We start from the raw sequence: 14,393 nt of genomic DNA on the forward strand, positions 1-14,393 counted from the left end.
CATGTATAAATTACCCACCATGTGTGAGCGTTACTGTCCGGCGTCTGACCTCCCTGTGTGTCTGTATGTGGTTGGTTCCAATGCTTGTCTAGTGCCTGTGTTAGTCCTGTTAAGGACTCAATGGTTTGTCCCTGTAAATAAGTCTTCTCATTATTTGCCATTGTGATGCCCGGTGCCACAATAATTTAACAGCTTTAATATCAAACATTATATGATTATGCAGTTACAATGCTTGTTTTTACCAATGAATGCATTATGAAGGTGGACAGAATTTCCTATGAATGCATTATGAATGGTACAGCATTATCCAATATTATTTACAATGCCTTTTCACATAGAAGATATTTATTTCTATGTCTGAGGGACTTCATTTAGTAAGTTGTTAGATGGCTGTTTTTACACTTAAGTGTACATTTTTGGTTATATCTGATTCCTTTTTAAAAGCGGCTGTTTCAGGTTGACAGAACCTCACCTCCTCCATGTCATCCCCTCTCCCATGGGGTCTTCACATCTGTCTGCCCCTCCACCGAGTCATGTTTAATCTGACGTGAAAGAGAGAGAACACTGTTCATGGAAGCTATAAGTCATACCCTAATAGCACCAGTGAGTCCTGGCTGTCTCAATGGGAAGAGCCCGAGCACCCCCCAGAGCACCCCCCAGAGCAGCTGGCCTGGTGGCATCCTTACCTCAGCCGACCCCTTCAAACCAAAGAACCAATGGCTTTATTTCGAGGTCCCTCTAGAATACTTCACCCTGCCACGGAGGGTAAGCTTAGCTTGTACTCAAACCCATGTTCTTTATGCTCAGTATTCACAGGTCAAGTCCACAGGTGAGGACTGGAATGTAGACTGGCCAGTAAACACAAGCCTCATCTGATGCTTCCACTGCAACACCACAGACCTCTCAATTTCCCAGAAAGTTCCATCGATCTACTTCGCCAGTCTCATGTTGCTTCTTAGCATCAGTCATGAACAGAACAGTATTATATACAATACAAAGTTTTCGGTATTCTTGTGTGATTATGTGCCAACACCCTTTACTGCATATGGCTGTGATGATGGATAGGTGTATAATATGTAAATGGTTACTTTAAGTGAACACTATGAGATTCCAAAAACACTTTCTATATCCCGCCCTACTTTTTTTTCCTGTCCTACTTTTTTCATTATTTTTTTTTTTTCTTTTACATGAGAATTTGGTAACATATTGCACCACTTAAAAGGCACTAGCAAAAGCCCTCTATAACTGCTTCATTGATTGTCTTAGAATAAAAGAGATATTATGACAGCTGGTCTCAAAGGTTCAATATCTCAAAGGGGGATAAAACGATAATTACAATTATCACAAAATATTTTTTCTCGATATTAGTGTGCCAAATGCTCGAAGAAAGCGCGATATAATTTAAGACCCACCCTGCTGAAAAGATAGCTGGTAGCTGGTTTTAGCTGGTCTAAGGTGCTCTAAGATGGTCTTACAGTAGATGGTCATTTCCCAGCTCTTAGTGCTCTTTGTTGGTTTAACTGGGTGGGTCACCAGCTGGTCAAGCTGGTGTGGCCAGCCTTTCAAGCTGGTCATGCTGGTATGACCAGATAAACCAACTCGAATGACCATCGCAAGCTGATAATGGATGGATGGACTTTCTTTTATTCTCAGGGAAAGCAACCAGTGGCCAAGCACAAAACTGATCAGGGCCAACCACTGTATAGAATTCCTGCTTCCAAAACAGCCCTTCGCGTGCCTGCAGCCCATAGCTTTTGTTTCTAAGCAAGATAAACTCACACAAGGCGGTAGGTTCTATATAACTGGCTTTATTAAGCATGACCATTAAACAGCTCAGCTGACCGAAACATGGCTTCACATTTTATACAAAGGGCAGAAGAGCACACAATAGCTCTATCCATGTAGAAGAAGCAGTCATATCAAATTCAATTCATCAGCGGAAGTAGCTTTCTAAGACTACAAAAAAGAGACTACATTTTTTCAGCAATCACTACATTTTTCCAGCAAGCATAAAACCTGAAACATCTGCAATCTACAACAAACTGCAGAGCACTTTGGAAATAAGTTCCTTTATTTACAAGAGTAAGATTGCGTAAGCACAAAACATAAACATGAGTTTACGCACGAGTGTTGCCCAGCGTGAGTGTATGATAGTTTCCACCCCAACTGCTGGCAGCAGAAGAAAATCGTGATAAATAGGGTAAAAAATACCAAACATTACGACTTAAAGATGATCTAATTTTTATCATACAGTATATTATACATATGATAATTTTTACATAATAAAGGGCCGATTTATGACCAAACTGACTTACAACCAGTCAGTCGGAACCCATCGTGGTATTCATGGTAGTCAACGGCAACCTGTACAGCAAGTACAGGTTATAAAATATGGACAATAGGGGTAATATTCCACAACCCTAGGGCAAGAAAGACAGGTTCAGTGTCTTGAATGATGAGGAGTTGACAAGCAATTCTAAAATGCTGAGCCAACTGCTTCTTATTTATGTAAAAACTGATAATTAAGATCTCCCTGACGAGGAAATGTCTATCAAGGAATAGCCACAGCAGCTAAAAAGACATGACTACAAAGCTACAGCCCACATCCAGAGCAAATAATTCTGGACTGATGTTGTGAATCAGTGGCACAGTTATCAGATGGCATTATATTCCAGCTGAATCTGATGTCTTATCTCTGAAGCACAAGAGGAGCGATGAAAAGCACTGGTTTTCTGTCTGACACATGTCCTGGTGCTGGCTGTGAGCCAAACTGGGTCTGTCGACAAAGTGCAGGTTGGGCCAGGTCTCTCTTAATGTTCCCCAGCAAACCAGCAAAAGAAAAAAAATAAAAATTCTTAGTTTTAGTAATGGACATACCTGTAGAATATGTCGCTTTAAAGTGGGAAAGGCCTTTAATGAGACCTTCTCTGTATCACTAAACAACCAAGGATTTCAGAAGCACACGGTGAAGACCTGGGGAACAAATGAGAGCAGGCATTGTGGTGAAACAAAAAGGGGGTTTACTGAACTCAAAGAACAGAGACTGGAAATAAACCAGATTGAGAGGGATCAAAACGAGAAGGCTAGTGTAGGGAAGGACACAGGCTCATAAGAGGAATGACGTTAAAGATCATGACAAGACAAACCGGGACTTATATACTAGGACTAACAAGGGACAATAAGCATCGGGCGTGACTCATCAGGTCCATATGAGGGAGGTGACAGGAGGGTCAAGTGTGCAGGACATGACACATATATTCTTTGAAGGCTATGTATTCAAATCACAGCTTGAGTTCAGTTGCTTAGCTTTCCAGTATCTTAAAGCAATTCTATGATTAAAAAAACTAAACAAATGAGTTATGTCATAACTAAACTAGTAACTAGTAGAATTGAAAATGATCTAACAGCAAAGTGGAAAGCTCAATTTCAACAACATTACTTTATTCAGTGGCTTACTACAGTGGAATGACAATGGTAAGCTTAATTTCAATGGTTCAGTCTTGAATTAGGGGGGTTTCTGTTAAAATAGATGCTAGGACATTAATACATAGCCTTTGGGGTCCAAATGAGGCTTTTCTTGAAAGAGCTTGTCTCCTTGACAGAGAAGTCAAGGGCTTCAAATGCAGAAAGCTTGGAGTCATTTACTTCACTAACAGCATAATACATGTTAAGCATTAACAAGTAGGCCTATATGCATTCAAAAATACCAAAGTCCCCTATCGAGGGAGTATTTTCAAGTGTAGTGTATAAACATCCAGAATTTCAGGATTTTAATGAGGTGGCATTGACAGGTCTGTCTCTCCTCTGAAAACTGGAAGGCACTTAATTGTTTAAGATAATCACTAAATCAATCCATCCGTCAATCTTCCATAAACGATTATCCAGCACAGAGATGGAGTGTAGGTGTGAGGCTATGGTGTTACCTTCTGAGCGATCATTTAACTGTTAGTGTTTTTATTTTAACAGCCACCAGCCAATATAAAATAAGTATATAAATATAGCGTGACAGCTTTGAAATCAGTTTCGCAGTGATCCCCACTGACATCCTGGTTTTGACTCACAAAATCATTTCCCGTATAATAAAACAAAACACAGTCTGAACGGGAGGTTCAGATCCGTCCTTCGCACTTCTTCGGGTGGAAACTGCCGATCTGCAAAATGCCGTGGGACTCATGTGCCCCGGGTGTCTAGTTCGGTAATCGGACACCGCGGAACACTAAGAGCCGCTTCTGCCGCCAGGGCTGCCGCGGACACGGTACCCCGCACCCACAAGTTCGTTCGGCTTCTCATGCGTCAGATGCGGACTACGATTACAGAGATTACTGATGGCTAACACGGCGTTCGGGGCGCCCAGTAAAAAAATATTCCTGACTTAGAAATGAAAATAATGCCAAGGACATCTTATGTTCCTATTGTTATAATGAGGACTGTATTAGAACTACACATAAATACAGGGTGTCTCCTAAATTGAGAATATAAAAATATATCATGTATTGCATTTATGTATATAAACTGAAATACATTTACCCTATACATTCTGCTACCCGAGATTATGTCTCTGGATTCACCAGATATCACGTCTAAGAACTCTGATTCTCTCTATTACTATAACTGCTTCTCTTGACTCCAAGTGAACCTGGTCTTGTGAATAGACCCTTTCTTTTCCTCCACCCTACACAGACTGAAACTTTGATGTTCAAAACTAGACAGCACCACTTCAATCTCAATCCAATGCCATCATAGCTGGGCTAAGCAAACACACTCCTAATGCCATGCTGGTTTCTGTTTCATCCTAGTTCTTAATTAAGCAGCTGTGAGTGAGCTTTGGTGTAATATCCACCTCAGTCAAATCAAACGCATTAGCTAAATATTGACTGCGATTCAGTCGTTGATCTATTCATCCATCCACACATCATCAGAAATGCCAGCTTGGGGCCAGTCCAAAGACACAAAGCAGAAACACATTATACTGAACATCGCTTGGTGGTGAAATGACTGTAATAGTGAGGCATTTATATTCTATTTTATACGCTGAACAAAAAGCAACACAATAGTAAATTCAATCCAAACTGTATAACTTTAACAGATTTTCAATTTTCAATAACACATATTTTAGTTACAAAACACAAGAAGGAATTAACTGTTTTCCTCAATTTGGAATAAAATGATTGGATCAGAGAAAACATGGTTTTAACAGTTTATTTGTGTATCCTTTTTGGTTTGATGTCCAAGCTGTAAAGACCACTGACTTATTGTTTGAATAGCAGTTCCATTTGTGAACTTCCAAGTGCCTCATTTCCCCAGAAGACACCGCATGACCTGTAGTGACCAAGTCACCCAATTCATCTTCCTCAAAGCACATTAAAGATCATCTGATGCCTCTTAGCATGAGATCAGCAACAAAGCTAACATTCCAGACAGGGGCGGATTAAGGTGTACAGAGGCCCCTAGGCTACAGTAGTCTGTGGGCCCCCCAACCCCGCCCCCCTCCGCGCCAATGGGGGGCCCCTTGCAGGCTGGCACACGTGGGGCCCCTAGGCTTAAGCCTTATCTAGCCTGTGCGTTAATCTGCCCCTGATTCCAGGTACTGTAACAACCCAGAAAGACTTGCTTGAAAAATAGCAAAATATTTGTGAAGCAGAACATAGTGTGACTAAAACAGAAATCAGCATACAAACCAGACAGCTAGAACAATTACAGTAGTTACTTTTAATGTTAAACAGGTTTATGTGTGAGGCACGCATGTGGTTTATAAGGTATTAACTATAACCAAAACACCACCAAGGACTCCATACTAGCTGGGGTAAGACCTAGGGGAGTCAGGTTAATAATACTGATCAGACGGGTCTCTGGACTGAACGGTTATCAGATACAACCATTGATTTTATAACAGTTATGGCTGGTTTTTACTGCCAGCTGTAATTCTTACATTTTCTCTTTGCCAAACCAATGTCTGCTGAATTTTTGCCATCATCACATTTTCAAAAACAAAACAAAAAAAAGTTGGGAAAATACTGCAACATGGTGTGATACTTTACAGTTATTCACTGTTATAATATCACTGAGGTGTATATAAGCCTAGCAAATGGACATGTTGTCACCATTTTAATGAATAACGGTTTTCACACGGTGTGTTAAAACCAAAAGTGTCATTAAGTGGCAAACTCATATTCCATTAACGGTGCAGTGGAAAAAACAAAGCATAGAAGTCTGTAACAAGGTATGATAGTGAGAAATGTGGTAAGGCTGGTGTGAGGAAAAGCTGGGGAAATGGTCCAAAAAGAGAATAAGAGGAGAAAGGTGAAATACATTATACAAAAAGGAACGAACATAAGTGGGAACAATGCAGTGGAAACAGGAAGAAAATTCACAAGAAAAGCTTACATAACAGACGACAGACTGACACACTTCCCTTTAGATTTGGGTCTATGATAAACTAGCAGAAATAAAGGATGAGAAAAGTTCCTGAAGCAGTGCAGGCCCCTGACCCGCCCTCTTAGCGTTGATGCTGTAGCCGGCATCCTCTGACAGCTGGAGTTTCGGTTTTTTAGAAACTGTGAAGCAGTGCGGCCTGAGGAGTGACACAGAGGTGGCTTTCTGGGCGGCAGGACGAGACAGACGTCCACATGAGAGCTCCTGCGGCCTGCGGTGAGCAGCCTACCCAGCCAATAATCACCATTTTGCGTTGTACTTCTACCAAAGAGAAACAGTATTACAGACCTGAGAGCTTATTTCAGAAAGCTGCACAGGCTGGGTAACACCAGCACCATAACATAGAAAGGCGTAGCGTTTCATCAGCGCTATGGATGTGACATCAAACAGACTGACTTTCATGGGTGACTACAGATTTTCTACAGACTCTAAATTTTAAACTGCAGGAAGCATTATATGTGTAACAAGAAATGCACTTGAATTAACAGAAAAAATATAGAAAATATTTGTTTGGGGGAAAAAATGAAGAAAAACAGGCATTACGGATAATTTTACATTTTACGTTATAGATGTGTCTGAACCCATCGTCCACAGACTTGAGAAATAATTGAAAAAAACAATTAAATGAGAATGCCCCCTAAACCCAAACTCACCTACATCCTTATGAATGTTTGTAAATTTATAAAATACATTACGAGGGTATACTAAGTAGGATTTTTCAGTTAGCTGTGTTAACTAAGCTAGTGGTCATGACTGTTCAATAGGAATGCTCCTTACCTAAACCCTTGGATTATCAAGACTTCTATCTTAAGTTAAGCCAGCTAACTGAGAAGTCCTGCTTTGTGGAACAGCCCCAGATATTTCTATATATCGTGAAATTTTCTTTAAAATTTGATTAGAGCAGTTACATACAGTGAAATATAGACACATGTGAATATCTTGAAAATAGTTCTGTACCTGTGCTCTTTTTTGTCCTTAGTAAGGGTGACCTTTGCATGGAATTGCCCTACATTGTATTTTGGGCTGCAGAAGTGAACACAATGCAAAAAAAATGGGATGTATTCAGTATTTCCCCTGGCTTTCGTTTATTTTGATTACCTTATGTAAAATTGCCATGTTAAGCATATATACGAAATTTCCCCATTAAATAACATTTGAAAACAGCTCTGGAGTCATAAACTTTCCTTTCATGCAAATGTCAGAGTGCAGTTCACATCTCATGGGACATGAATACATCCCAAAATCCATTTCTACAACATTTTGTACACATACAAACCAAGAAAAACAAGCAGAAGTGTCAGAACTCTTAGTGAGCAGGTTGTTATGTGATACTCATATAGAATAGTTACAAATCTACATAATGCTCACACCTCTCTGTCTCCACTGGATGTTACCTGTGTGCATCAAAGGTGTAGGTTCCATTTGAAATACAGTAACATTAAAAGCCTGACTCTAGTTCATGTAAGGAATATTTGTGAAAATGTATGTCTCAGTACCAAAAACACCAATGCACACACAGTCTAAATCAGTATGTCTCCACCTGATCCTCTGAGCCCCCCCGCAAAACTGTAGAGTGTCTGGCAGGGAGTCGGGGGGGGGTTTGCAGAAACGTGGACTATCTGGGGGTCGCCGACGACTGGGTCAAGAAACAATGGTCTATATCACAAGTGTCAGACTCCAGTCCTGGGGGGCCGGAGCCCTGCACATTTTTGGGTTTCTCCTCGTTTAACACACCTGATTCAACTTCTTGTGCTAATTACCACACAGCTGTTGAGCTGAATCATTTGTGGTGGAACAGGGAAAGAACTAAGCTACACAGGGCTGCGGCCCCCCAGGACTGCAGTTTGACACCCCCTGGTCTATATGTACTTGAAGAAATTAAGCTGATTCTGATCTATCGCAGAGACAATATTACTGTGTCATTTAGTGCTATCAGATATCCATGGAAATGTCCTTGTTTTTTTGCTTATAATCACATAAAGTGAAAAATCTCAGGAAAAAACAGCTGCAGCTTTAGATTGCAATTTATAATCACTGACAGCTTACTTCTTGCCATAATTCATGCGTGTTATATTGCACATAATATATATACATTCGATTTGCTTTGGTAGGTTGGCACCATTAAGGGTGTCCTGTTTAATTTAAACTGCGCAGTGACATCAGAAGAGAAAACGTTCAGAACGTAAATGAGTTTACTCCAGGAGGTCAGACACATGCATAGACAAAACAAACAGAAACAGTGGTGAAACGGTATCTAAAGGGCACTTTTTATGTCAGAATCCATGTGCCCGTTTGCTGGATTTAATTTAATTTGTGCATTTCCCAATAGGCCTATGTCAGTTACGGTGCTTCAACGTTCCCATCGATAATAGCAAAATTCCTGGTTTGCATTTATTTACCTTTAAAATCTTGTTAGTACCTCAATATCTGGTTCCACAACGGCTGGTTTACATCAAACTGAATATCATTCGATTGTACCAGGAAACCGGAGTATGCAAAAGAAATCACAGAAATAAAGGAGGACAACTCTGGAAGGTCTGAATTTGTAGAGAAAACTTGAAAGATTTGAGGCAGACCCTCAGAATCAGTATGCACAAGTTTAACGCAAAAAAAAAAGAAATAATTAGTCGTAAAATTGGTTGCATTTATGTAAAAGCAGGCCTAATAAAGACAATATGGAAAATAAAACTACAATTTGGTAAGTATTCGCTTTCGTTACAGGTAAGTATTCGTTTTGTTACGTGTTATACAAGAACATAAAATTATATTGTTGTTATATAGCCTAGTTATAATTGGTTTTCACAACAGCAACCCACACTCAAGCACATCACTAGTGCTTAACGTTTCTGAAAATATATTAGCCTGATAATTGTGTGCATACATGCATTTCCTTATAAAATAAATTTACATGATAAATAAATGAATATACTGTACGACCATATGTGGTAAATCCAGCACAGCCTCGGTCTGCACTGTCACACCGCACAATTCACACAAAAAAAAGAGATCTATGCAATCCAGTGTTATACAATTAGAGAACTATCTATGCAAAACATTTTAAACATCTACCTACAAGGTTACAAATGTTTAGCTGAATAGAAGGCCATTAATTCATTACCTTAATTTTTAATTCATTCATATGTTATTGTTATAATATGTCATTTTTGAACTAATGAAGGACAGGACAATTATATAAAAAATGCAAGTTAGAGATGAACGATTCGAGATTTAGCAGTAAGCTCATTTCCTCACCTGTAATATCACAGATCAAGCAAATCCAGCATTCGTCCGTTAATGTACACTGTATCCCCTTCTTTCCAAAACCTTCTGTCGATCGGTTGTGTCACAATGGATGATACGTAAAAAATCCTCCTTTGCGTTAAAACTCCTTTAAGGAGCTCCTCCTTTGCGCTGTCTGCCTCCGCTCCCCAAGCCCGACTCTCCTATATTAACTAGCAAGCCAGTTATTACTGCCCATCAGTGTGATATATTAACCAATCATTACTTTCTCGTGATGGATGTGAGAGCGCGCTTTCCAAAAAGTAAGATATGAATTTTCTATTTTCTCAGCAAACAACTTTAGCTATTTATATCTTTTCATTTGATAATTTTGGCTTATACTACATTTAATTACATTCAATGCTTGTAATTCGATCGTATTTGCACTACCGCCACCTTACAATAAAAAGAGATTCAAAAAGCCGTATCTTACCAACAAACATTAATTTCTGTGGTAGTAGAAAAGAGCACAAAACATACAGAATAATTGCTACATTATATTGGCTTTGTACTTAAATTTCAAAGAGCGGCATAAGACACCGTCCAGTTACCTCTTTACTCTAGTTGTTAAAGTGAGAAAGTGCCGTTCAACTATCTTGAAAACTGAAGCACATTTCATTATATAGGGTGTTACACTGCCCTCTGTTTACAAAATTCTGCAATTGCATAGATTATTGGATCTGACCTAAATCCAGGGCTGGACTGGGATTAAAAGTGGACTGTGGACTTTGGGGGGCCCAACGGTAAATTTTTTAGAGCTGTGGGGGTGGGCGTTACTACAAATTTTGTTGACCTACATAGTGGTCGGCCTAATGGGAAAATTCCCGGTATATGTGTGATAGAAATGACACTATAGAATATTGAATTAGGTGGGATGAACGCATATAATACATACTTTCAGAAACTGTTAATAGGTTAAATGCAGGTTTAATTAACCTGTCTACATGACCATGGTATTTTGCAGTAATAGGTTTTTTAAGTAAAGAAGGAAGCATGCATAAACTGAATCAGAAAAAAACTATATAAAATATAAAATGTATTCATTATTATCCAAACTGACTTGTTTGACCTCTATAATAAGTTATGTTTAAAGTTCACAACCTAATTACGAATTAAATATTGTAGCGTCGGTGGGATTTGAATATCCGGGCTGGCTCGCGAACACTTCAAATAACTGCGGTCAAGCTATTCGCACTTTAAATGTGTGGTACACGCATAGACATAATATTACGGTATCAGCTGGCATTTAGGAAAACAATACTCTAAGCGATCGCGCATAAGAAAAGGGTGAATATTCATATGTACAGAGTCCAGGATGTACTTGAATACAATTAATTTCTTACTTTCCATTAATGTATAACAAGTCATATAGCATCTGAAAGGCAAGGTCCAAGGCTATTTCCAGACAAAAAAAATTCAACTCTTCTTGTATCATTTTCAAGATAAGGCACTTTGCTATGAGTCAAGTTTGACAAGCCATTTCTCAGAATTTTCCCTTAACATATAAACAACTCTTATACTTTCTGAAAGCTAAGGCCCTAGGCTATTTCCAAACAAAATCTGGTCAACTTTTACTGTACCATTTTCAAGAAAATGCACTTTGAAATCTATGGTTTTATACGCGTTTGCATATATGAGCAAAGTTTGACAGGGCATTTCTCTTATTTTTTCCATAATGTATAAACAAGTTCTACACCTTCTGAAAAGCAAGGTCTTAATCTATTTCCCAACAAAATTTGTTCAACTTTTACCATACCATTTTCATGAAATGGCAATTATCAATTCCTTGTCTAGTTTTTGAAAACAGTTATCTCTGGAGCTTTCCTATGTTCTAATATGGATTCAGTGCCATCCAGATGACAAATGCATTATTATTGGAGACGTCCAAGATGTCGAACAGTAGTACAAGTAGCCAGCATAGGGTTTTTTTTGCAGTTGCTACAATTAGGCAAGGAATTGATATGACCTCAAATCCAGTGGAGAGAATGTTGTGAGGATGCAGGATGAAAGACGCGGGAAGCAGGGCAAAGCAAGTGGTTTATTCCACTCACAATGGCAGGTAAACAAAGGGATCGCAGGGGAGCTCAACGGGATCAACAACAAAACTAGCAGGATTAATAACATCAGTGTCAAGACTGGGGAACACAGGGCTGGGAGGCACCTTTATACAAAGACTAGCAAGGGAGTAGAACGAGAGGCACCTGGAGAGCATTACACAAGGGTAGGAATGAGAGGTAAGAATGATGCATAACAGTTGTGGCTTGTTAGAGCCACACTAGGGAGAAACAGGAGGGGCAGATTGGTAGGGCTTGACAGAGATCACAATTGAAATGTGCAAACAGTAAAACTCAGTGCTTCATTTGGTGCGTATTTACACAGAATTTGTGTTCAACCAGACTCATTATATAATTTTAATATAAACCTCCATGAATCGCCATCTTATCGTGGTAGTAGAGTTTGCGTGCCGCCATGTTCCTAGGAGTTATGTTGTTGGGGGCAATTGCCCCTGGTAGGGACTCCCAAGGCAAATTGGTCCTAGTTGAGCGGCTATACTAAGTACAATTCAGAAAAACACCAGGATGATATAAAATACAAGGGACCATGTTATCCTGTCTGGATTGGGGACACCAAGGCCTTGCCCTGGAGCCAGGCCTGGAATGGGAACTTGAAGGCGAGTGGCATAGCCCAAAGAGAAAACATGGGTCCGTACTGTGGGCTCTCTGGTGGGAAAGGAGCCTGAGCTGGTGTGGGAGATAGAGAGATAGTCTCTAGAACCAAACTCTTGGAGAGGGGCTGAACTCTGTTCCACTCTGGAGTTGCCCATGGTGAGAGGCCCCAGGCAGAGGTGGGTCTACTAGCCCCCCAGTTCGGTGCTTTCAGAAGCTTTATGACTTCTTTTTTCTTTCTTTTTTTATTGCCCACCACCACCCCCCCTCTTCGGAGGACAACTTTATTTTTCATTAAATTCAAGAGCAAAGAGTGTGGCCGCTCCGAACTCACCCGTCCTAGTACCGTGAAGGAAAAAAAAAGGGGGGGGGGGGGCACAGAAACAACAATCGTAACAATAACAGACATTAATCACCATGGTGAGAGGGGGAGAGAAAAAAAAAAGAAAACAAAGGTATACAGGAATAATAACACTAATAATGTAGCTGGGATGGAGAAAATTAAGTGTAGGGGAATACAGAATACAAACAACCATAAGAAACATAACACTCATTACAAGGACATCAAACAACAAAAATTATAACAACAATATCAATAATAATAATTAATAATGTTACAAATAGGTATTATATATATGTATTATATATATGTAGCAAACACACACACGTGATCCTACCCATATACATGTATATTGTCATCTATAACACACGCTAAAAAGTAATAATAATAATGATATTGATCGCTCAACCATTCTTGTATGTGCAAGTGTAGGTGTGAACTGATTTGTCATTGGATGTGCTGGCATTTGATGCTGTTAGGGGAAGCGACAGCAACCCCCCCTCCCCAGGCCCAAGGCGAAGGCAGGGGAAATCAGGCAGCCGGGGCCACCCCGCCGCCCCCCCGGCACAAGGGCCAATGGCCACGCGTCCCCGAGACAACCACCTGCCCAACCTAGGAGGCAGCTCGCGAGGGACTAAGGGGTCACCCAACCCCCATACAGGGAGGCCCGCAGAGGGGGGACAGGTGGCGAGCCCGTACCATTTTGGTAAAATGGTACAGGAAAAATTTACCAAACTTTTTCTGACAATAGCCTAGGTTCTGATCCTCCTGTGTGCCATACCTCCTTGTTAACCTCGTGTGGAATCCCTACGTTTACCAGCTGTTCTTTATTTCCTGCCATTAGTCCTGTGTATTTCAGTCTGCGTTCCAGTATGTTTCCCCAGTCTGGTCATTGACATTATGTGTTTCCTATGCCCTTGAAAGGACTGATTCCTAATAATCCCCGTATTCCCTGATTCTCCTTCTCCCCGTTCCTGCTTCCCCGGTCCACGTTGTGACAGAATGACTGGACTCTCAAACGAAATGCCTCAGTTAAGCGAGGCGGAATACTTCGACCTCGGCGACGAGGTGATGTATTAGCTTCAGCAACCTGAGGTCCAGGAGAACCTCACGGCCCAGACCCTGGCTATGCACTTAGGGGACATCGTGAAGAGGATTTCCCCTTCAAAGGATCTGCACCTCGCGGAAGAGGTACGGGTGAACCTGCGGCGACTCAGAAGTTGGGCAGCTGAGGTGAATAAGCGGCGAGTAAACCTAGACTGCGGACTCTGTGATCCACTGTTTAAGCCGCCCGAAGTTCTCCAGACAGTGGGAAAAAGAAGAAACTGAAAACCGAAGATGGGAGACGCCAAAGGTCTTCCTGGGAGCCACTTCAGTCTTTGCTGCCGACTCTGCTGCATGTCGGGGGGAATCCCTCCCGATTCTTCATCTGGCGGTATTCACACCAGATGACGACACCACCGCTTCGTCCAAGCGGCTGCACGGAACTCCCATTGCCCCTTTCCTGGGACTCGCCTGGCTCTTAAAGGGGCCAGGTCTGTATGAGATTCCATCCTGTGGGTCCCCACGGTCCTTAAAGGGGCAGCGTCTGCTACCGAGGCACAAACCTTGGTTCCAGTCCTTGCGGTTCCTGTGCCAGTGGTGGATGCTCCGCCCCCGTGGTTCCTGTGCTGGCG

The 14,393-nt window shown here is 41.0% G+C and overlaps 1 protein-coding gene across 6 annotated transcripts in view; it reads right to left on the minus strand.

The window, feature by feature from the left end:
* Positions 1-10,289, minus strand: part of LOC111840271 (oxysterol-binding protein-related protein 5-like) — a 30,772-nt gene extending 20,483 nt beyond the window's left edge. For 4 of the 6 annotated variants that reach the window (XR_002837382.2, XM_072718049.1, XM_023804937.2 and 1 more), the window contains exons 1-2: positions 9,685-10,289; positions 473-542 (exon numbers count right to left, since the gene is read on the minus strand). Coding sequence is in view for 4 of the 6 variants with exons in the window: in XM_072718049.1 (XP_072574150.1) it covers positions 473-481 (9 nt within the window). In the remaining 2 variants the exon portion in view is untranslated. The remainder of the gene's footprint in view (positions 1-472; positions 543-9,684) is intronic. The other 2 variants (XM_023804930.2, XM_072718050.1) reach the window with 2 other exon arrangements.
* Positions 10,290-14,393: the final 4,104 nt, after the last annotated feature.

Source organism: Paramormyrops kingsleyae, chromosome 11 (genome assembly GCF_048594095.1).
Source record: "Paramormyrops kingsleyae isolate MSU_618 chromosome 11, PKINGS_0.4, whole genome shotgun sequence".
In the NCBI taxonomy this organism is placed as follows: domain Eukaryota; kingdom Metazoa; phylum Chordata; class Actinopteri; order Osteoglossiformes; family Mormyridae; genus Paramormyrops; species Paramormyrops kingsleyae.